The 24,685-nt window shown below is 37.0% G+C and overlaps 1 protein-coding gene across 1 annotated transcript in view; it reads left to right on the top strand.

The window, feature by feature from the left end:
* Jmjd1c (jumonji domain containing 1C) overlaps positions 1-24,685 on the top strand; it is a 119,635-nt gene that overhangs the window by 58,479 nt on the left and 36,471 nt on the right. Inside the window, 5 exon segments of the mRNA XM_040732196.1 lie at positions 19,180-19,285; positions 21,005-21,129; positions 21,768-21,911; positions 22,007-22,193; positions 22,444-24,119. Coding sequence (XP_040588130.1) covers positions 19,180-19,285; positions 21,005-21,129; positions 21,768-21,911; positions 22,007-22,193; positions 22,444-24,119 — 2,238 coding nt within the window.

Here is a 24,685-nt window from a genome sequence, read left to right as displayed (position 1 = left end):
ATCTAGTTTGTTTCCAATTTCGGCTCTTATGAGTACAGCAACAATGAATATGCTTGACCAAGTGTCTCCGATAGGATAAAGCATCCTTTGGGTATATGCCCAAAAGTAGTATAGTTGGACCTTGAGATAGATTGATTCTGATTTTCCTTAGGAACTGCCAAACTGATTTTTATAATGACTGTACAGTCATTTCGTCTAGAAATGGATGAGTGTTTCCCTTACTACACATCCTTGTCAGCATGAACTATCAATTGTGTCATTGATGTTAGCCATTCTGACAGGTATAAGGTGAAATCTCAAAGTAGTCTTGATTTTTCATTTCCCTGATGAATAAGGATACTGAACATTTTTAAGTGTTTCTCAGCCATTTGAATTTCCTCTTTTGAGAATTCTCTGTTTAGATGTGTATCCCATCTTAAATTATTTTTCTTGATAGCTAATTTTTCAGTTCTTTATATATTTTTGATACTAGCCTTTATTGGATGTATAGTTGGTAAAACTCTTTCCCCATTCTGTAGGTTGCTGTTTGTCAGAATGATAGTATGTAAGTTTTGCCTCCTTACAGAAGCCTCTCAGTTTCATGAGATCCCGTGTATTAATTGTTGATCTCAGTTTCTTTGCTGGGGATTTCAAGTTTGTTCCCAACTTTGTCTCCTATCAGCTTTAGTGTATGTGGTTTTATGTTGAGGTCTTTGATAACCATTTGGAGTTGAGTTTTATAGATGGTGAGAAGTATGGATTTATAAGAATTCTTCTACCTTGAGCCATCCGTTTGACCAGCTTTTTTCCCAGTGTGTGTTTCTGACTTCTTTATTTTAAAAAAAGGGGGCGGTGTCTGTAAGTGTATGGATTTATGTCTGACTTTTCAAGTTGATTCCATTGATCAACATGTCTATTTTTTTTGTGTGTCAATACTATGCAGTTCCTTTAATATTCAGGATAAGCCTCTGCTTTTAGTTGTAATGAAAGAAAATTAAACAAAAGACATTAGTGAAAATTCCTAGATTTTTATGAAGAATTTGCTTCTCCAAATTTATACCCCATTTTTGTATGTTGTTTCGAATATGATTATAATAGTCAGATGTTTTCCCTAACATAAGGTGTGGTCATCTTAGAATTTAATGACTGTTTGTAATTGAAGCCCTGGATCATATTGAACTAAACGTTAGGAATGAAATCCTCCCCTTTTTAATCTTTATGATGTGTATGAGTGTTTTGATCAAGTGTATGTCTGTGCCTCATGTATGCCTACTACCTGTTGAGGCTGGGAGAAAGAGTCAGATTCCCTAAGACTGAAGTGGGTACTGGGAATCAAATCTCCATCTTCTGAAAGAGCAGTAGGTCTCCTGAACCTGTACTCTTGTAATTTCTATATTCCTTCAGTAATTAAAATTGTTTTCTCAGATTCTCGCACATTCTAGGCAAGCACTCTACCAGTGAGCCATACCCCAACCCATTTTGGGCCTATTTCAACCTACAATTTTCTCACCATTGATTAAATAAATATTGGCTGAGATTTAGGAGATTCTTAAGGTAATTGTCACCCAGCACAACTGACTTACTAAAAATAGCTCAAACAACCGGCTAGGATAAGTTAGCAAACAGAGACATACAAGTTGTTTCTTATGAATTTCCATCACTGTCTTGTGGAATTTGGAGTTGATTCACTATCAGGAGGTAAGGTAAAATATAGTCTCTGGTGGGGGGGGTTAGCTGATGGTTTGGTTAAAACTAGGCATATGCAATACTTTTTTAAAATTTAAATAATATAAATGAAGCACCTAATTTGTTTATAATAGATCTATTCAACATTCTTTGATAGTTAGTTTACAAAAGAAACTAAACAAAATGCTGTTACTGTTACTTTAGAGGGCTAAGGAAATGCCATGCTTTTTCTTCTTTTTTTAATTTTTATTTGTTTTATTGCATTAAATACCTGCATGCCAGAAGAGGACATCAGATCCTCCTGTAGATGGTTGGGGGTCACCATGTGGTTGCTGGAAATTGAGCTTAAGATCTCTGGAATCAGTGCTTTTAACCTTTTGAGCTAGCTCCAGCCCCCAATGCCATGCTTTTTCAAACTTATTTTTGTTCATTTGTTTATTAATTATTACTTTTTTGTTTTTAAGACAGGATTTCTCTGTATAGATCTGGTGTCCTGGAACTTGCTCTGAAATTTGTGGCTTCAAACTCAGACATCTGCTTTCCTCTGCCTGAGTGCTGGGATCAAATGTGTCACCACCATGCCCAGCGTTGCTTTTTCAAATAAAAAAAATTGTCAGTCCAATTAATAATACAGACATACTTTAGAGCAATAGTTCTCAACTTTCCTAATGCTTGACCCCCTCATTTTGTGGTGACTCCCAATCATAAAAATTTTTTTGCTGCTACTTCATTAACTGTAATTTTGTTGCTGTTTTGAATTTTAATGTAAATACCTGATGTGTGGATGGCCTTAGGTGACCTCTGTTAAAGGGGTTGTTCAGCCCAAAGGAGTCACGACTCATAGGTTGAGAATTGCAGCAGCGTTTGAGGTTTTTGTTGTTTGTTTTTTTAAACACTGTAGACATTTATTTGGGAAACAAAGATTTAACTTGGCGAAAGTGTGTGTGTGTGTGTGTGTGTGTGTGTGTGTGTGTGTGTGTGTGTGTGTGTGTGTAATTAAGATAATGACTGAGTTGGAAGTTGGTATTAAAAGATGTATTTTTATCAAACCCCCCTTTGTGTTTGGTAGACTCTTGTTAGGTAACTCAGCCTGGCTTTCAACCCAGAGTCTTCCCACCTTAGTTTCTAGAGATCTGGAGTGGGAGGTTTGCACCACCACAGCTGTGAAGTTGAGGCTGCCCTGGGCAATAAGGAAGACCCTGTCTCACCAAATAAAAAGAAATTCCTTGAAGTAGATTTAATTAAAAGTGCCAAAAATGCCTTGGGAGGGCATCAGGAATATGAAGCCAGTAAAGACTAAAATGATTTAAAGGTTTAGAGTCTCAGGAAGGAGATAAAATTAAGGATGAAAGTAAAAAAAATGTCAAGATTGACATTGTAATTGGTGATAAGGAAGTAGATTTAGGAAACATCAGGATATACCAGTCTTGCTGGAAAAAAGTTAGGATCAGATAAAAGAGAGAGAGGATTTTTAGTACACTTAACCAGCAAATATAAAAACAGTGGTATGGCTGTTGGCAACATCAAAGGGAACTAATTGATTATTTAACATGTTTTGTCCTAGAAATTAAATGTAGGCACTGTGATTAACCACAATGATGTCTATGTCTTTCCTGTCAGTCTTGATTTAAAATCTTGACTTGGGGAGTTAGAAAATTTTACATGAACAGTTTTCACATCTATAAAATACAGGCAATTATATACACCAGGGTTGTTAGAAAGAATAAAATGAAATGACCTGTTAAAACAGCTTCTCACTTGCTTAACAAGGTAGCCATTTCCCTGTTTTCTCATAGTATAGTGTGTTTAAGCCTTTTGAGTGATTGTAATTTTCTTGCCAATCACACACTTGTTGGGCATTCCTGAATCTCTGTTCATATTTTAAGATTTATTTGAGCAGAAAGGGGATGGGATAGGGGGGGTTAGTGGGGGGCAGGGGAGAGAGAGGGAACTGGAGTTGACATGTAAAACAAGCTTGTTTCTAATTAAAACAAAAAAACAAAAAAAAAGATTTTATTTGTCTTCCCTGGAACCTGTTTCTCCACCCAACAAATTATAGGACATATTTTCTACAGTGGTTTTTGTTTTCTCTTCTCTCAGAGGCATGTTTAGGTAGGATTTCAAGATGACATCCCACCCACCCACCCCCTCCCCTCCAGGGAGGGAGGGGGGTGGGAAATCAAACTTTTTTTTGCTGCTAATACTTGTTATCCTTCCAAAGTATGTTAGGGGCCTGTCAGGGGTATTTGGTAATGGACAATGCCCTGCCTCAAAAACAAGCCTGTTTGTGCATGTTGGGTAGACAGTGGACCTTCCCCTCTTGTTTCATTAAGTTATGTCCCCGGGGAGACTTTGTAAAGGAAACCCTTTAAACACTGGATGAAGTAGTTGTACTTAGTGACCTTTGAAGTTCATTCCTAGCACTTCTTTCAGCTTGCTCAAAGTGAAAAACAGCCATTTCTGACCAACAATGAAGCAGCCAACCATAGTTGCTTTAGTCTGAGAGAAGCATCATATCTAAAACTGGGCTTATCTCAAGAAGGAACTTTTGAGTTATGGAGTACTAGAAACAAGTGAAAAATCCTACCAAACCAGAAAATCAATACTGTTTGGATTAAACAGCACTTACTGAGAGCTTTTTATCATGTTTTTTTTGTGTCTGTTTCTAAATTATATTTTGTCAGGAATTAAGTACATCCCTAAATTTTCATAAGCAATCTCTTTTCCATTTCCAGTGTGCATTCATGTTTGTTCAATTTCAAACCCTGAACAAATGACTGAGGTGCTTATTTTAATATATCAAAGCATACCTGTTACAGGGTGTGGATCTCAGCATACCCGGCCTCTACCCTGAACTCTCCAGCTCTGGTGCTGAGCTACCCTTCCTCCCTCCCCAGAGGCTCTTCCCTATATAACTCAGACTTTTTGGTTACTCTGCCCTCTTGCACCTTTGGCTTCCTGGCTGTTATACTTGGTTCCCCTCTCTCCCTTCTCCCCCCCCTACATGGCCCAGCTCAGTCTGGTCTTGTTCACTTTGGACTCTCCCTGCCTCTCCCACATTTCTATAATAAACTTTCTTCTCCACCATTTCTGGAAGTCATGTCCTTTCCTTCTTATTTCTCTTTTTCATTCAGTGTTACCATTTGAATGAAATTTAGAAGTAAGTTGAATCAGAACATTGAGGTTATAGCATGCATATTATGCCAAGAATGTAAAAAGTACCAGATCATGACAATAGCTGTCAAATGGCTACTGATGGATTATTGGCTTGGTAAAATTAGCATCCTTGGGTAGGCATGACTTGGGGGTGGTTTAGATGAAGCCAAAGCAGGAAGCAGCTCTTGTGTAGTTCTTGGCTCTGTCCCATTTCTACTCAAAGGTGACAATTTGTAATACTAGAGCCAAGCTGAAGCCTGGATAATAAAAACAAGGACCTCAAAAACAAGAGAACCAGTTACTAAAATGACTGTGCTTCCTTACCTAAATAGAAGAATTGGTATGTTTTAACATTAATTTTGGTATGCTATTTTTATAAAATCTGCCAATCTAATTTTATGATGTTCTGATTTCATTTGTAACTATGAAACATGCTTATTAAGGTCTCATTAATTAATCAAGCTAAACCATTATTATTTTAGTCTCTTAAGAAGCATTAACCCTAAAATTCAGTTTATTTCAAAACCAACAATTCCAATACATATATGCAGCCATTAAAAAGTTTACTTGTGAAGACTACAAAACATGGTGTGTTGAACATGCATCCATGGAGGACAGTGACAGGTTACTTGAAAATAGCTCGGAGTGTGATGAGCTGTTCTGGAGTACTAGATGGAAAAACTAGTTACTATAGTAGTTCTCTCTAGATCTTAAATATATTAAGGTGATCACACATACCCCTTTTGGCTGCTGTTAAGAATTTAAAGTATGGGAAATTATGCATCCAGGCATTGGATTCTAAAAATTCTACACCATCTGTAGTTAGTGTTTGAGAAAGAATTTTCTGGTTTCTTTTGCCAGTCAGAATAGGATGCTAATATTTATTTATACTTTTTCTCTAATGCCTAGCTTTACTAAAGCCTAACTATACTACTTAAAATCACATTTAATTTGTGATGTTAATTTATATTTTTAAAAATACAATAATTTCCAAAACATTTTTTTGTGTGATATTTATGTTAGCTGATTAAGATTCTTTGGATTCCATCCTCAACACCTGGGGAGAGGAGAGAGACAGGAGAAGAATGTAGAACCAAGGATACAACAAGAAAGGGAACTGTGAGGGTTAGGGAGTTTGACAGTAATGCTAGCAGAAGCAAAACCAGAAGCTTTCCCCTAAGACTTTGATGTTGAGCAGTTATCCTCACTGTACCATAGTGAGCAGTCACCAGGATTGAATTATCTTGTATTAACACCATTCTCTTGAATTCCTTATAGTTGGTTTCTTTCCTAACTACACAGCTAAGTTTCTTTCTCTCCCTAGTTTTTACCAGTACAATATCCCTAGACTTTCCACATAGACATTAAAGCTATACTCTAAATCTGTGTATTTTTTCAGATTCATTTAACCTCACCTGGTTAAAATGTTATGCATTTTGCATTTGTCCTACTCTTCCCTCCCCCCAGTCTGATTTTCTTTGTGGTAACTATATTATTTTGAAGACATAGATTTGTTCAAAGTTAAGTTGGGGGCAGGGAGTATACCTTTGTTAGCCTGTCCAAAATAAATGTACTCGTAACTTCAGACTAAAGATAAGGCAGTTCTCCCTCACAGTTTAGTTGATGAGTAATGAGTTGGAAGCTGATAATTTGTGCCAGTGAGATCCTATTATACTAAAATTCCATGTCTTCACAAAGTCTGTAATCTGATGGAGAAAAGGACACCTAAGAAATAAAAAGCGCATAAAGGCAAAACACTGTGCATATCATCAGGCACTAGGGAAATAAAAGGAAATTGACTTCAGTTGTCGTAAGATATTTTGTCTTTTTTAGTCTGTTTGAGGGACCTGCCTACCCAGCTCCCAAATAAATCACAGAGGCTTATTCTTAGTTATAAAAAGCCTACTTATAAAAAGCCAGCCTTGGTTTTGCTTGTTTCTAATCAGTTTTTCGTACCTTTAATTAACCCATCTACTTTTTCCCTCTAGACTTTTATCTTTCTTACTCCTGTATTTCTTTTTTTCCCTTCTTACCCTGTGTATAGCTCTGTGTCCCCCGAGGTCCTCCTCTCTTCACTCCTTTTGTCTCTTTTCCTGGTTTCTCCTTCTATTTATTCTCTCTGCTTGCCAGACCTGCCTATCCTTGCTCCTGCCTCTCTGTTAGCCGTTCAGCTCTTTATTAGACCATCAGGTGTTTTGACAGGCATCACATCACCACTGCCCAGTCTCACATCCTTTCATCATCCCTAACAGAACCTATGTTAATTAAGACTAATTCCCTATTTTCTAATTTCATCTCCTTCAGCTTTTGGTAACCTATGTTCTACTTTCTTTGTGAATTTTCTCATACTAGACATTGTACATAAGAAAAATTATACAATATCTCTTTTTAATGACTTCACTTATTATGATTTCTTCAGGTTTCACCCATGTTATAGCATATGATCAACTTTACCTACCTATAATCAAAGTGCTTGAGAAGTAAGTAGCTAGCTCTTTTCCATGCTGGTTTCACTATTTCATTTTGTCTGTCAAAAATGCACATGATTCTGGTTTCTGCGAATCATCAATGCTTGTTATATTCCCTTCATTTTGTGTGGCAGCCATTCTAATGAATATAAAGCCATGCCTTAACGTGGTTTTCATATACATTTCCCCATGATTACTGACAGATAGCTTGCCACCATTTGAATGAGAACATTCTTTAATGTACTTTGCTCACTGGAAAGAAAAAAATTCCCTTTGAGTCAGGCACATTAGATATTCAGGTACTTATCAGTCCTTATTTAAGTACATGACTTGCAGCTCTTCTCACCATTCTGTTGGTTTTCTTTTCTCTCTTGATAACATGCTGTGATGTACAATTGTTTTTATTTAATGATGTTTGAGTGGTCTGTTCTTTGTTGGATGTGCTTTTGGTGTCACATCCAAGACATTATTGCCTAATTCAATGTTAGGAGGATTTTCCTGAATGTATTCTTCAGAGTCTTATTTATACCCTTAATTCAAGTGTTTGATCCATTTTAAGAAATGGCATCATCTAAGGTACCAAATATCTTATTTACCCAGCATTACTTGTTGGAAAGATGGTCTATTACAGTGATTATTAATTACAGTTAAAATGAGCTAATCATTTGTACTGTAACTTATCTCTGTATTTTCTGTTCTAGTCCCTTAGTCTATGTCTGTCCTTGCGTTAATTTCATTTATTTTAATTAGTTAGGATTTAATTAATTAGGATACCAATCCCTTTTCCTTACAGCTACATAATTTGTTCAAATGATTGTCAGTCCAAAATAACTAATGTAACTGTTGCTGTTTGTCATTGAAATTTTATGAATGTTTCATTACTCCTGTATAAATTATTAAGCAGTAGATTAAACCTTTGCAGAAAATAGATGTTTGAAGTTTGAATGAAGGGGTGGTTTGGTGGTTGCTCAGCTATATAACATGTAGCCATTCACTTGTTTGCTGGCCATTCACTGTAATTGTAAGTTAAAGATTGACCAAATATTGAATTCTGTTTCAAGGTAGGGGAAGGGGACGGGTACAGATCTTAATACAGAAACATACTGCAGGCTCTAAAACAGTGGTTTATTTGTAGTGCTTGTATACTACCAGATATGTGTGTCATAGAAAAGAAATAGGATTCCACTAGAAATTAGGTGGGGAACTGGAGATGTGGTTTGGTGGTAAGCACTTGATCTAATGCACCAAAAATCAACTGCACCAAAAATAAACAAAAGTAAGATGGGAGAGAAAATGTGAAAGACAGGAATGTCTCCCAACAGGTATAGTATTTTAGGGTTCTCCTAGGAACAGAACCAGGAAGTGAGGGGCCAGGAAGGGGAAATTGGCCAATGAAATTAGGGGACACTAAAAGTCTAGAATTCACCTAGTAGGCTAACCTTGAGTCCAAAGGCAGTGGAAGATCTCAGTCGTAGACATTGAATTGATTGTGCTGAGTAATCTGTTACTCAAAATCTGAATGAATACTTAAGATCCAAAAAGTCCTTGGTAGAACTGTGTAGACTGACGTTTGACCCAATACCTGCTAGGTTCACATAGAATTAACCCAGGTGCTATTGATAGTTAATAATTCTGTGTTGAGTTCTTGAATGGCAGGTACCTATGGCTCTGTAGTAAATGCTTTTCTCTTAATTGCCAAACCCTCTTTCTTCCTCCTTTGCAGTGTTCTCCAGTCCACAGCATCCTTAAAACTGTAAATTTTGTCTGTTTTGTGCTGTTTTTCGAGACAGGATTTCTCTGTGTAACAGCCCTGGTTTGATTTGTAGACCAGGCTGTCCTTTAAACTCACAGAGATCCACCTGCTTCTTCCTCCCCCTGCCTCCCTAGTGCTGGGATTAAATGAGTATGCTGACATACCAGGCAGCATTCTCTTATTGTAGTTTGAAGATAGTTTAGAAAGTGGAAGCCTTCAAAGCAGTATTATCAGGTTAATTTTGAAATTATCAACTGCCAATAAAACATTTATATGGTCTATTAGGCGCTTCTAGAATTACAAGCATGAGGCAGTATCTTTTTTTTTTTTTTTTTTTTTTTACCCCCTGGGATCATGCCCTGGGCCATGTATTCACTTGCTAGACAAGTACCGCTGCTGAGTTCCATTCCCAGATCGTAATGCTTTTGCTTTTCTGTATCTTAGATCTCATCTGTTTGTTTTTCCTCACTGCCTAATTGTTCTTATTACCTATTCAGTACAATTCCATACCAGATGCTTACTTTACTTAACTGATTTCCTGTTAGCTAAACCTAACTGAGTAATGTGCTTCCATCACATCTGTCCCTAAATAGTTCAGTGATCAATACTTGGTATGAAACAGTAATTTTGTTTTGTTTTGAATTAACCATGTCCAGATGCTCTCTGTTGGGAATCAGTACTACATGTAAGTCTGCTTCATAATTAATAGTGTGCATTTTTTTTTGTCATTCAGGAAGTTGCTTTTTGTATGTTGTTGGTAATGCAGGTTACTATAATCTATATAATAAATCAAAATCTAGATTTGTAACATTTCATGTATAAAATCCCAGGATTAAGACATTGTATAGTATGTCTTAGTCACATGTAGTATGTCAAATCATAGTATGTCAAAATCACAATAGGTAAAGCTCCACAGAAAGAGACTTTGGTCTTGTTTCTCACACATCCACATCTTACCAAGGAGTTAAGTTTCTTGCATACTGATTGTGGCTCCCTGATTACACAAGATGCTGAAGACTGTTTAATTGTGGAAACTATACCTATAGTCTTCAACTTGTAGTACCTGCCAGTGCTTACTAAGCCTAGTGTTGGAAGAAAGGTCTCTTAATGTTTATCACATATGTATGAGCAAAGTTATTAATTGGTAGCATGTTTCTGGCATGTTGCTAGTGTTGGGAAGCATTGCATGATAGTGTAGCAGAGATCTCACCTATCACAATGCTGGGCAAGGCATACAGTCATATAGCTAGTTCAATTTAATGACTGCTACTGTTGTTATAACTATTGCCATTTTGTGATGCTGGTATCAACCTTTCATACTAAGGTTTTGCTATACCAACCATTGTAAATAGACCTTCAGCCCCATGTGTTAATTTGTTTAAAATCTACAGTGTAGTACACAATACTGTTTCCATTATATTAGTGCTATTTTCTATGTGCTAATGTATTCAAAAGCACACGCCGTGTTCTGAAATTTTTGTCGTAAAGAGAATATATGTGGTATTTATATCAGACATAGGAATGTGGGTTCAGGAAATGAAATGTACAGTTCTTGCCTAGCCTGTATAATGGGTTTAAATTCTGGTACTATAGAAACCTGGGGGTTGCCTTTGTGTGTAAATATCAGTCTATGTTTGTATGTTTTCAAGAAGTTTGAGTGATGCTCAAAATAAACAAAGGTTTTCATTCCTACATAGCTAGAGAAATATTTTACTTTTGCTCAAAAATAATGGGTTACATAATTATTAAATTCTTCATTCTCCTAGCTTTCTTGTTTTTGTTCTTTTTTTAAATTTCCAGCCAAGATTCTTTTGTCCTATATGTAATCTCAACCATTCTTGTTTTTTGTTTTTGTTTTTAATGTGTATAAGTGGTTTTTGTTTGTTTTGTTTTCGAGACAGGGTTTCTCTGTAGCTTTGTAGACCAGGTTGGCCTGGAACTCACATAGATCTGCCTGCCTCTGCCTCCCTAGTGCTGGGGGTAAAGGTGTGCGCCACCACCACCAGGCCTGTGTATATGAATGTTTTGCCTTTGTGTGTTATGTGCACTGCTTGTGTGCAATTTGAGGACTTTGATCCCCTCCAACTGGAGTCACCATCTGAGTGCTTGGAATTATATCCTGGTCCTCTACAAGAGCAATAAGTGCTCTTAATTGCATAGCTGTCTCTCCAGTCCTTCACAATTATTCTTGCCAACCAAGTGTTTAGCGGCCTTATGCTTTTTATATTTTCTGTCATGTTTACTTTTAATTTCTTATGTAAGAATAATTCTGTGGTGGCATTACAGCTAAGTGATATAACACTTTCCTTGCATGTGCAGGATCCCTGTGTTTGATCCTTAGCAGAAAAAGGAATAATTCTGATTGATAGATTTGCTGGTCTGGGGTGGTGTATTTTGGGGGGTTTTGAGCTTTTCCTTTACCTTTTTTTCTTAAATGTTCAAAATTTTGTAGTGCCCAGTATTGCAAGCCATGCCAGCTTCAATTTAAGTGTCAAGTGTGGGACGACGGTGCAGATGTTCCGTTGACATTGGGCAGTGTTGAACTCTGAAGGAAAACATCAGTCACATCCCATTTCAGTGCCACTATATTGTCTCCACTTTCATCTGAGCCCTTAATTTCTTCTGGCATACTTTTGTATACTTGTATTTCCTTACACAGTTACTCCAAGTTATCACCATGGTGCTAAACTTCCTTCTTTTCTACTAGTAGATGACCTTTCTCCTACTACACAGAGGGAATTGAGGTTACATGCAGGAACCCCCTTAACTTCCTGTTCTTAGACCTATTTTTGTACCTTTTCTTGACTCCTTTTTTTCTTGTCTCAAAGATAAGTCCATTTGGTGTTTCTTCAGTTTTACTAATACTTCCTGGATGCTTTCTTTAGTGTTTCTGATTATGAGAAGGAGAGTAATAAGTTGATTAGAAGAGGTCTGGTGAGATGGCTCAGCAGGTAATGGCAAGAGCTGACCATAATGGTTGGCGTTTTATCCCCAGGAGAGAAATGAAGCCTATAAGTTGCCCTCTGTCATCTACATGCAGGTGCACATGAGTAAGCATAATAAAGGGTTTTTAGACAAATTCATGTACAGTAAATGGATAAAGCCCAGAAGGAGCCAGCAAGCTTCACCTGGAATGGAAGATGGAAAGTAAATATTCACAGAATAGAAGACTAAAATTTAAGAGAGATGTTAACAGTTATAAGGGTATTCAGGTCTACAGTGAAGACTTAATTTTCTTTGTGATAAATTATTCTGTGTATGTATATGGATGTTTTGTCTGCATGTACAGATGAAGAGGGCATCATATCCTATGGAAGTATAGTTACAGACAGTTGTGAGCCACCATGTGGGTGCGGGGGGATTGAACTCAGGACCTGGAAGAGCAGCCAGTGCTCTTATTCGCTAAGCCATCTCACACCCATAGAATAGTAAACTCTGTTGATGACCAAGATTCACCTCCCATTCTAAAGAATTTTTAAATACATCATGCATGTTGCCATCCTTAATAATACTACAATATTGAAGTGTTTTATGTTGCCTTAAAACTAGTTTTAGGTTGCCCACCGTGTGTGTATGTGTGTGTGTGTGTGTGTGTGTGTGTGTGTGTGTGCGCGCGCGCGCACGCGCGCATTCGTTCATTCGTTCGTTCATTTGTGTTCTCCTAGCCCAGGTTGGGCTGGAACTTATATTTATCCCGGCATGGCCTCTTAGTGACCCTCCTTCCTGCATCTCCTAAGTATTGGGATTAGAGGCATGTCCAGCCCTTTATTATTGGTGTTTTTATAACAGCACATACCTCATACATTTACAATTGTTCTATATGGTATCAGCAAAGCAAACATTTAAATATGTTATAAAGGACTAATTCCAGGACTTGCTTATCATGCCAGTATGAACTAGATTTTCTTTTTTAAGATTTATTTTTGTCTTCTTTGTATAAGTATTTTATCTCCATGTATACATGTCTAATGCTCACACAGGCCAGAAGGTACCAGATTCCCTGGAACTGAAGTTATGGGCAGTTGTGAGCTACCATGTGGGTGCAGCAAGTGATCTTAATCACTGAATCATCTCTCCAATGCTGTTCTCATTCTTAAAAGAAATGGTATAATAGTTCTCAGGTGTATATGCATTTATCCTTTCCATAGAAATATGAAGAAAAAGTGAAAAACTGGAAATTTGTAGTGTTGGATTAATTTAGAAATTATTATATTTTATATTTAAAACATTTTAAAGGAATGTTCACTTTATGTGAAAAGTTTATTAGAAGTTCAAATTTGTTCTGTAATAATCAAAGTCATAGGCAGAATTTTATGTATAGTATCTCTTTCTGTTGTTGCAACAAAACACCATGATCAAAGAAACCTGAGAAAAGGGTTGATTTGGCTTTCACTTCTACAGCACTGTTCACCATCAGAGGAAGTCAGGACAGGAGCTCTCACAAGGCAGGTTCCTTGGAGGCAGGAGCTGATGCAGAGGCTATGGAGGGATGCTGCTTACTGGCTTGGACCCTCCCCCTTCAATCACTAATTTAAAAAGAAAAAGGCTTATAGCTGCATCTTGTAGATGTATTTTCTCAATTGAGGTTCCTTCCTTTCAGATAATTCTAGCTTGCGTCAGGTTGACATAAACTAGCTAACACACCATCATGCACTGTTAAAAGAATACTTTATGCAGATTTATAATTTTACTGAGGTTGAACTCTGTCATGTATTTTTTTTCCTTTTAAGCCTAAGGTGTTCTGTAAGAATATTTTCAGTTATGACTTTAAAAAGCGTTCTACAGGTCCTAGGCCGAGGTTGAGGAAGCTGCAGATAGTAAATTCTGGTCAACAGATGTTGTAAGCAGGTGACTCAGCTAGTAAATGGCTTGAAAGAAAATTTCCTCTAGATACCCTACCGACTTACACACACAGGGTTTCCCTGTAGCTCTGAGTGTCCTAGACTTGATCTGTAGACCAGACTGACTTTGAACTCTGAGATAGATCCTCCTGCCTCTGCCTCCGTAGAGCCGGGCTTAAAAATCCCCACCTAGTGGCCTTTTTAAAAAAAAGTTCACCAGTATTTTTTAAGATATTAAAAAGAATATTACTGTTCTCATCCTTTAGAAAGAAACATTTTTCTTTAAATGGCTTTAAAAAAGAAGAAAAGACAGGATCTTTCTTTTATGTGGCCTTGACTGCCCTACAACTCAACTGTGTAGACTAGGGTAGCATCAAACTTAAAGAGTTTATCACTAAATAGACATGATTCGTATTTTAAAAAATCTGCTGATTAGTAAAGAGAATAGGATTCCTGTAGCTTTGAACTTTATCACTTAATGTTTATTTATTTAGTTTGTTTGCTTGTTTGTTTGTTTTTCCGAGACAGGATTTCTCTGTGACTTTAGAGGCTGTCCTGGAATTAGCTCTTGTAGACCAGGCTGACCTCGAATTTACAGGGATCTGCCTGCCTCTGTCTCCCAAGTGCTGGGATTAAAGGCGTGAGCCACTACCATCCAGCTAATGTTTATTTTTTAAATGTTACAAAAATTTTTATGACTAGCATTGTGGTTTCCTAAGAAATTTCAATAGTACCCAGTATAATTGTTACTATTAATAAAATAAGTTTTTATAGTTCTTTTGACTGAGGATTTTTGTTTGTTTTGTTCTTCACTGTGAGTATATATGGTTTATCTTGTTATTTTTTATTGTGTGTACACATGTCCATGTCTTCGGAGACCAGATGAGGCCTTCAAATCCCCTGGCGCTTGAGTTACAGGCCATTGTAAGATATTAGATTAGGATGCTGGGAATAGTTTGGGTTCACCCTACCTGAGGAACCCATCACTGTAGCCATAACTTGTGGGTCTTTTGATGTTTGTTTTGTTCTGTTCTGGTTTTTTCTTTTCTTTTTCGGTAATGGAATTGGAACCCATGCTTCCTAAGCAAGCACTTCAACTCTGGGTTTAATAGAGTTTTTAAAAAGTAAGTAGTTTTTATCATAAGGGAAGTGTTAAAGACACACAAAGGGTGTTTTTAAGGGTTTTAGCAACGTTTCTAAACTAGGTAATTGTTCTGTGTAATATTATATCCACTTTAGATTTGAAATTTTCTTTTAGGTAAATTCTTTAAAGTTTCTTCTGATGATATTTTACAATAAAATAAGTCAGTATTTCGTGAATTCATGCCCCAAATGTTGGACCCCAGATAAAGCATAAATCTAATTAATCTTATCAATCTTATCAATGAAAACCAGGAATCAGAGAAATGGGAGCAGCTGTCAGTTGCTTCCTATCTGCCTTCTTCCTCTGTCCAAAGCTGAGATCCTGTCTCTGCCCCGCCTTATCACTTACTCTCTCCCCATTCTGAGTGCTGGTATTAAAGACATGAGCCTCCCAAGTGTTAATATTAAAAGGTGTGAGTCACCATTGCCTAGTCTCTATGGTTAACTAGTGTCTAGCTCTACCTTCTGATCTCCAGGCAAGCTTTGTCAGAACACAACATATCATACAGCACAATAGGTTGGCGTAATAGTTTAGTGATAGAGCACTTTGTCTATATTGTTGTCAGTCCTGAAGTCCCACCCCAAGACAAAGAAGAGGGTGGGTAGTACTCTGACAACTGAAAGTTGGCCTTGGGAGCCAGATGACTCAGCTCATAACTGTGATGTTTATAAAATGGAGACATTATTCTATGCTACAATGTATATTGAGGATGAATTGCCATAATAAAGGCAAAAGGTTTTGCATGGCATCTGTTGTATAAAACTGTGATCACAAAATAAACTTTGCAGACAAGACTTTAGTTTTGAGTGTGGTTTAGTAATTTTTTGAGTTGGAAAAATAATGGTGTAAATTAAAGTTGTTGTGATCTTTTCAGTCAAGATACAGTGGGCTGTTGTTCTTTGCTTGCTTGCTTTTTGAAATAGAGCCTGCCTCTCACTGCCCTGGAATTCAGTATAGGCTAGACTGACCTCAGATTTCACAGAGATTCACTTGCCTCCGCCTCTCATGTGCTGGGACTAACTGCATGCATGACTAGGCCTGGCAAGACAAATGTTTTCAAAAGCCACTGCTAAAGCAACTTTCCTTTGGGAAAATAACCTCATTTTCTAGATTTAAAAAAAAATCTGGCCTATGATAGAAAATTATTATATAGTGTTTGCACTTAGTGTTTGCACTTTTATCATTACCTTTTTGTTTCAGTTGTTACATTATGGCATGAAGTTTGTCTTTTCCGTTTTACAATGAGTTTAAAGTTTGGTTTTGTGTTACTTAGTGTCGCTTTTCCCCAGCATCAGTATTACAGTGTTTAAGAGCGGAAGTGTTCGTTGTATACAAGTAGAGTTTAAGGCAGTGGTGTGGTTTCTGATATTCCACACCAATTAGCTAGCTTTAAAGCATTCAGCATGACTGGAATTCCATTGAACAAACACTGATTGTTGTGTTAACACTTTGGAGAGAGCTGTAGATCAGAATCTCTTATCCAAACCAGAATATCAAAGTTAACTAAGAGAATCATTCAAAATATTCATTGAAAACAGAGAATTCTGTAGTTTGATCCCTTTTCAGTTATTAAATAAAAGTTATAGTATCATGTCTTTCTGTTGTGGACATTGTTAAAAAGTAAACACAAAAAAACCCACAAATGAACACTACAGTTTCTTCAGCAGTGTGTTGTGTGCATGTAAAAGTCTCCTAATAAAAAAGGGAATGCGGGGCTGCAGAGATGACTCAGCAGTTAAGAGCGCTGGCTGCTCTTTCAGAGGACTTGGGTTTAATTCCCAGTACCTACATGGTAGCTCACAAACTATTTATATTGCTAGTTCCATGTGACCCAATGCCCTCTTCTGGTTTCTGCCAGAATTCACATGTGGTGCATACATGCATGCAAAACACATACATATACACACAAAATGGGAAACAGATGTTTCAGTGTCGTAGTTTGCTTTGTACAGTGGTAGGCAATTACTTTTAATCTCCAAGAAAGGTAGTACTACAAGCCTGAGACTTTAGAAGTTCAAAAACATCCACTCTGTATGTAGACCATGCTGTCCTTGAAACCAAAAGAGCTTCCACTTGCCTCTACCTCTCGAGTTTTAAGACTTACTGATTCTTACACTGCTAAATATCCTGTATAGATATTGTTATTTTTTGTCAGTCTCACTCAATCCCAGGCTTACCTGAAGCTCACTGTAAACCAGGCTTAGAACTCAGTGCTGAAGTTGTTTTTTTTTTTTTTTTTTAATCTTGCTCTTTGGGGGCCCACTACCCAGTCTCCAAATAAATACATGGAGATTTATTCTTACTGCGTCTAGCCAACTTTTCTTAAATTATTCCATCTACCTTTTGCCTCTGGGCTTTTAGCTTCCTCTATTCTGTATGTCTTTCTTCTTACTCCATTGCTGGCTGGCTGGCTGGTTGGGTGGGTGGCTGACCCTTGGCATCCTCTTCCTTCTTTTCTTATTTATTCTCTCTGCCTGCCAGCTCCACCTATTTCTCTCTTCTGCCTTACTATTAGCATTCAGCTCTTTATTATACCAAACAGGTGTTTTAGACGGGCACAGTATGACAGCTTTATAGAGTTAAACAAATGCAACATAAAAGAATGCAACATATCTTTGCATTGTTAATCAAATACAACACATCTTAAGCTAATATTCTACAACATGATGCAGTTTTTCTGCCTGCATTTTTTTTTAGTACTTGGATTACAATGATGAGCTACAACAGCAGGGCTGAGGTTGGCATGGTAGGAAAGTGCTCTAGTACTATGATATATTCACTGCTCCACTTCCATAGTTTTTGTTTCTGTCTTAGCTCCTTCTCTTGTTGCATGTATATACATTGCCTTGGCAAAGCTAACTTGGCTTATTCCTACTCACATTTCATGGTGGGGAAGCCAGAGTGCCAGGAGCTTGAAACAGCTGCTTACATTTCTTTCGTAATCAGGAATAGAGAACAATGGATGTGTGTTACTCCTCCATTCACTTTCTCCATTTTATACAATCCCAAGATCCAGACAATTGTATGGGGCCCCCATAAGGAACAAATTTTTCTCTTCTTGTGTAATGCAATTAAGATAATTGCCTCCAGGCGTGTCCAGAGGCCACTCTCCAGGTAAATCATCTGTCAAGGTGACAACAGTAATTTCCACTCATCTTTGTAAGGGAAATATTACTGAATTGAACTTATAGAAAGGGGGGGGGTGGTCACCAAGAGCACTATTCCTTCAGTACCCAAATGACTTGCTTTTAGAAAAAAATAAATATGTATTACATTAGCAAAAATAAAAATTCTTCTGTGTAGGTAATTATAGTTCATGTCTTTAAAAGGTATGAAAGTATGGTAGGTTAAAAAAATATTTCATTGTGTGGTGTGTGTGTGTGTCTGTCGATCAGTTGGTTGTACCATCCGTATGCTCTGTAAGTTCAGAAGAGGATTTTGAATCGCTTGGGACTGTAGTTACAGGTGGTTGCAAGCATCCTTGTCCTGGGAGGCACACCTGGGTCTTCTACAGCTAGTTCTTCTTAAATGCATTGCCACCTCTCCAGTTTTCCCTTTCCCTTTTTCTTCCCTTTCTGCTTCCTTTCTCCATAGTCACTGTGCAGACCAGATTGGCCTGTACCTTGGAGCTATCCTGCCTTAGCCTTTTAACTGCTAGAATTGTGTGAGTCACGGAGACTGGGTGTCTCTTAGATAGCTCTGGCTAGCCTTAAACTTTTTAACCTCTTGGGTTTTAGACTCGCATGTGCATACCACCATTACTGCAAGAACTGAATATTTTAGGAAAAATTATATCATTACTTTTTAAAGTCTTATACAAGCCTATCAGGATAAATGACAGACGTTAGTAACTGCCTTGTAAATAAGGGAATTGAGAGACAGAAATTTGAACTTCAGGCAGTCTTAATAAAGATGCTGATAGTACCAGTTTTCATTGTTTGGTGCCACTTTTCAATATGGTAGTAATTGTCAAGGATCAAATCTCACTACATACTTGTTGTGCTGTATTATTATAGTTGCTAAAGATGCTAGCTTATGAATTTATACTTTTATATTAAGGGATTTGCTAATAATGCTCAGATGATAGAAGACAGTAAATTATAGAGCTATTGTTAACAATGTGTAATGAGCCCTTTTTACTTATACTTTCAGGACGACACTGACAGCCTAAAGCCCATACTCAGGGACAACCCACAGCTGCATGCAGAAGTGAAAGTCTGGGTAAAGGAACAGAAAGTTCAGGAGATTTTTATGCAAGGTATCTATTTTGAAGTTACACATCATTTTTGAAACTAAGCCAACTTATTTTCTTTTGATTGCTCAGTTTTGCGCAATCTAATAGTTTTAATTATATGTAGTCTGCCAGAGAATAATTGGCAAACCATAAACATTTTGATGAAGTTCATAAATTCACTGATTTATTGTACATGGAATTAAGCTACACAGTTGTTTTGTTGTTTGGGAAATCTCCATAGTGTGGAGTGTTCAAGGTGTGTTCTTCCTGGAAAAAGAATCACTATTTGCAATCGAGTGCTGCCCAAAGTTAAAACTCATCGCCTTTGAAGAAAGCTGTTGGTATCTGAAAAGATGTCCATGTACCTTCTATAGCATTTACCACAATACAGCTTCAGTTTTTTTTCCTTTGTTTAGTAAGTTTACAGGGTTGTTTATCAACATGTGATTTTCAAATCACAGCTGCTTTATAATTCCTAGTAATTTGTTTTAATAGCAGTAAAATCATATGGTAAATAAAAGGTTTTCGTGAAACTGGATTGAAACTAACACATATGTTTTGAACTATTGATATGCTGTTGAATGTAAAGAATAAAATTTGTTGTTAAGTTCCCATAATTATCTCAGTCTTTGAAATTCATGCCAGTCTTTAATTCCATCACTGTGGAGTGAATTTGAGGGCAGCCTGGTCTACATATTCACTTCTAGGACAGCCAGCATCATGTAGTACGACCCTGTCTCACAAACAAAAATTGATGTCATCAAGTATTAATAAGCAGTGCTCTTGAAGATATAACTTGTTTTATGTGCGTATGTACAACAGCAGATCATCTGGGTATTGAACACTTGTTAGTATAAAGTACTCTTTAAGCTTTCCTCATGGAGACTTTAAACATAAAACTAAGTAAATAAGCTGGACTTCATTCATTGTCTCCTAACCAATGAATCAGACCTCTGCTAATCATGTCCTGTCCAGTAGTCATCACTTTTATTCTATCCAATGTTTTATTTTTAAATAATGCTACCATACTATTGTTATACTGGGGTAGGTTAGGGGATATTTTCTTATTATCAGATGCAGAAAGGGAAGTTGAAAATTCCATGTGTTTAATAATGCCATTTAAAGAGATTTTTAAAATATTCTTGAAAATCCAGAGATCCAGAAAAGTTCACTTGTGGCTGGAACATGTGTCTGTCCACTTGTGCTTTCCCTCCATATTTAATAGCTTGATGATACAACAAGTTAATTTTTTAAAATGACTTTTTGTTTACTTGCGTTCTTAGGGAGAAAAGAGTAAAGTATTAATAATCCCTATTTATCTTTGGTAAAAATATATGAGGCTGACTCCAGATTGTGTTTGGTGTGAGCTTTACAGCTTAGCTTCTCTTAGCTGTCCCATTAATCAAATTACAAATTACTTTCCCATTTCAGACATGAACTCATTTTCTAAAAACTTGTTAACTACATTTACATCCTTACCATATTCTAGACCACTATGAGTGTACATTGTGTTTATGATTGTAAAACTATTCTATTTGTAGCAGTGTCTATAATGATTCATGTTCTGAGATAAAAAATAATTGTCCTCTAAGACATTTTTAAAACTTATAAGTTTTAACTCATCTGTCACAGAACATTGTTGCTTTTAAAAGGTAATTCCTATGTATACCTAAATGGGAAATGTCTTCATCTAAGATATCCCTTGTGTTTTTTGTTTTTTGTTTTGTTTTTTGTTTTTTTAAGGTCCTTATTCTTTAAATGGATACAGAGTGAGAGTATATAGACAAGATTCTGCCACCCAGTGGTTTACTGGCATAATTACTCAACATGATCTCTTCACCCGCACCATGATCGTTATGAATGATCAGGTAAATAATTACAATTTTGGTGCTGGGGATCAAACCCAGGACTTTGCACATATTAAACACACCTTTTGTGTGTTGAGTGCATGTTACTTCTAACCCTGAACCCCAGCCTCTCAAGTAATCTTTTGGAAAGGAAGGATATTTTTTGCAAGGTAGTAAATAATATATAGGGTTTCTAATCATATAGCCCTAATAAGTTTAAATGTATCTGATGTTACATAGAAGCCACTTTAGATCAGTAATTGATGGTGATGTCACATTTATTTCAGTGCTGACAAAAATTGGTCCCTAATTAATAGCCTTTTTTTTTCAAATTAAAACTTAACTTTCTTAAAACTTCAATTTTTTTCTTCTCCCCAATAATAAATATTTCCCAAGTAGTTTCTTGTACATTTTCAAAACACATAGTTCTCACAAAACATTTCATTGTCAAGATTTCCTTTTAAGATTTTATAGTGAATGTATAAGGGAAAAGGTAATTTTATCTATTGTAATTGAAATTGGTTATGTAAGCAGGTGGTGTCTTACAAAATTTGAATTCTCATATTGATTTGTAAATAGTTCAACTAAGTAAAGGAATTGTACTAATATTATGCTGGTCAGTTTGTTAGATTTAATGCTTGTTTTGTGTCATGGATTAGGTACTAGAACCACAGAATGTCGATCCTTCTATGGTTCAAATGACCTTTCTAGATGATGTCGTTCACTCTTTGTTAAAAGGTGAAAATATTGGCATTACATCACGACGCAGGTCTCGTGCCAGTCATAATATCAACACTGTTCACGTATGTATGTTATTAGTAATGCAGTTTTATAAAATACTTTTTCTTAGACTATTTAAAATCAAATAGTAATATAATTATTGTTGATTTATTTTTAGGGTCATTATACACGTGCTCAAGCAAATAGTCCCAGACCAGCAATGAATTCTCAAGCTGCTGTACCAAAACAGAATACACACCAGCAACAAAGAAATATTCGTCCCAATAAAAGGAAGGGCTCAGATAGCAGTATACCCGATGAAGAGAAGATGAAGGAAGAAAAATATGATTACATATCACGAGGAGGTAGGATCCAAAATTGATTTTGAGATAGAAACAGACAGGGTCCCACTGCACATCCCTGACTGTCTTGGAATTCACTGACCAGGCTGGTCTCAAACTCAGAGAGCTCTGTGTGTTGAATGCTAGTACTAAAGGCATGCCATCAGGCCTGGCTGTACACTCTGTTTCTTAAGGGTATGCTCATAAATAAAAACACATTAAAGTACACTTACAGATCATGAAAAATAAAACTCTCATCTTTCTCATCTTACAGAAAATCCTAAAGGTAAAAACAAACATGTGGTGAGTAAAAGAAGGAAACCTGAGGAGGATGAAAAGAAACTTAACATGAAAAGGTTTCGGACTGACAATGCTTCAGACGTTTCTGAAAGCAGTGACTCAGAAAATTCAAGTAAGAGAATAAGTGATAATTCCTCTGAGCAAACACCAGAGTATGAGCTGAAAAATAAAATCACTTCAAAGGTAAATGGAGAAGAGGGAAAATCCCAGCTTGTTGAGAAGGCGGGAGAAGAAACCTTAATAGATTCCCAGCCTTCCTGGGATCAGATGCAGGAAGATAAAAACCATGAAGAAGGGGAGAAGCCGAAGTCCATGGATGGCCACCTTCAAGAAAAAATGACTCTCCGTTCATCAGAACAGGCCACAGTTGCTGACCATGATCCTAATGATTCAGTTCTTCAAGAATGCAATATGGAAAACAAACACCTAGTAGAATTATTACCAAAGGAAAAGTTAGTATCCAGAACACCAACACCCAAATGTGTTTTGGATATCAAAAACGACACTCATTCAGAGAGGGTGGCTCAGGAAAATTCAAATACTTTTGGTCTCCAGACACTTGAGAACATGGATCCTAATATTAGTGATTCTAAACATTCAAATGCTAAATACCTAGAAACAGCAAAGCAAGATTCTGACCAAAGCTGGGTCAACGATGTAGTGAAAGTGGATTTAACTCAATCAAGTGTTACAAATACTTCTTCAGGAAATGATCACCGAGATGTGGATAAAGAGAGAAATCACTATGTCTCTTACATGTCTTCATTAAGTGCAGTTTCTGTTACAGAGGATCAGGTGCATAAGAGAAGTCCACCCCCAGAAACTATAAAATCTAAACTAACTACTTCAGTAGATACTCAGAAGACAAAATCTAATTCTTCTCCTGAAGTTGTTAAGTCCAAGATTACCCCTTCTCCTGATTCTGTGAAGTCTAAGGCTGCTTATGTGAATAGTCAAGCTATTGGTGAGAGAAGGTTGGCAAGTAAAATAGAACATGAGTTATCCAGATGTAGTTTCCACTCAGTTCCTACTCGGGGTAGTGCACTGGAAACTACAAAGAGCCCTCTAATCATTGATAAAAACGAGCACTTCACAGTTTATAGGGATCCTGCTCTTATTGGATCAGAAACAGGAGCTAATCACATTTCACCTTTTTTGAGCCAGCATCCTTTCACTCTTCACTCCTCATCCCATAGAACCTGTTTAAACCCAGGTACCCATCACCCTGCCTTAACGCCAGGATCCCATTTACTAGCTGGGTCATCTAGTCAAACTCCATTACCTACTCTTAACACTCATCCTCTCACTAGTGGTCCACACCATTCTGTCCATCACCCTCATTTACTTCCCACTGTGTTACCTGGAGTGCCTACTGCCTCCTTACTTGGTGGCCACCCACGCCTAGAGAGTGCTCATGCCAGCAGCTTGAGCCATTTAGCACTAGCACACCAGCAGCAGCAGCAGTTGTTACACCAGTCACCTCATCTTCTTGGACAAGCCCATCCTTCTGCTTCATATAATCAGCTTGGACTTTATCCAATTATTTGGCAATATCCAAATGGAACACATGCATACTCAGGACTTGGTCTACCTTCTTCTAAGTGGGTTCACCCAGAAAATGCAGTTAATGCTGAAGCTTCATTAAGGAGGGTAAGTGACACTGTTGTTTGCCCCAGAGCAACATGCATTTGTTAATTAACCTCTATAGGTACTTTAAATCTATTACAGATTTTCAATTGGTTATCTTTGCAGATGGCTAATAACCTCACAAAATGTTAATTTTATAGACCGTAGTATCTATTAGACTTTGATTTTGGGTATATATGTTGGTAGTTGAAAGTATAGTCTTAAAATTTATGTGTAATAGTTAAGGTTTTTTAAAAAAATACATATTAGTAAATTTTCTTTAATGATACTAAATTAGCCCTTGGATTATGTTCATGGGATATTTCAAAGTGTGACTCTTTAAGTGTCTTGTGTGTGTAAGATGATTCAAAGTTAGATTCCTACTATTTGTCAAGACTGCCCTTATATAACATTGGAGAAGATGGGATAGGACTCACACTATTTTGTGCCATGTACTTTCACAAGCAAATAACTGCACTAACAGTAGTGCCACACAAACAAAAGGAATAGCTATTACTGTTAAACTCTTACTATGAAGCAGCCTTGGACTTTGTGCTGCCCTGAGTGTTCTGTAAGTCTTCTCTCGTGTC

This window comes from Mesocricetus auratus, unplaced genomic scaffold (assembly GCF_017639785.1).
Source record: "Mesocricetus auratus isolate SY011 unplaced genomic scaffold, BCM_Maur_2.0 Super-Scaffold_100027, whole genome shotgun sequence".
In the NCBI taxonomy this organism is placed as follows: Eukaryota; Metazoa; Chordata; class Mammalia; order Rodentia; family Cricetidae; genus Mesocricetus; species Mesocricetus auratus.
Note: the sequence above shows the minus strand (reverse complement) of the source record. Positions and strands in the feature narration are given on the sequence as shown.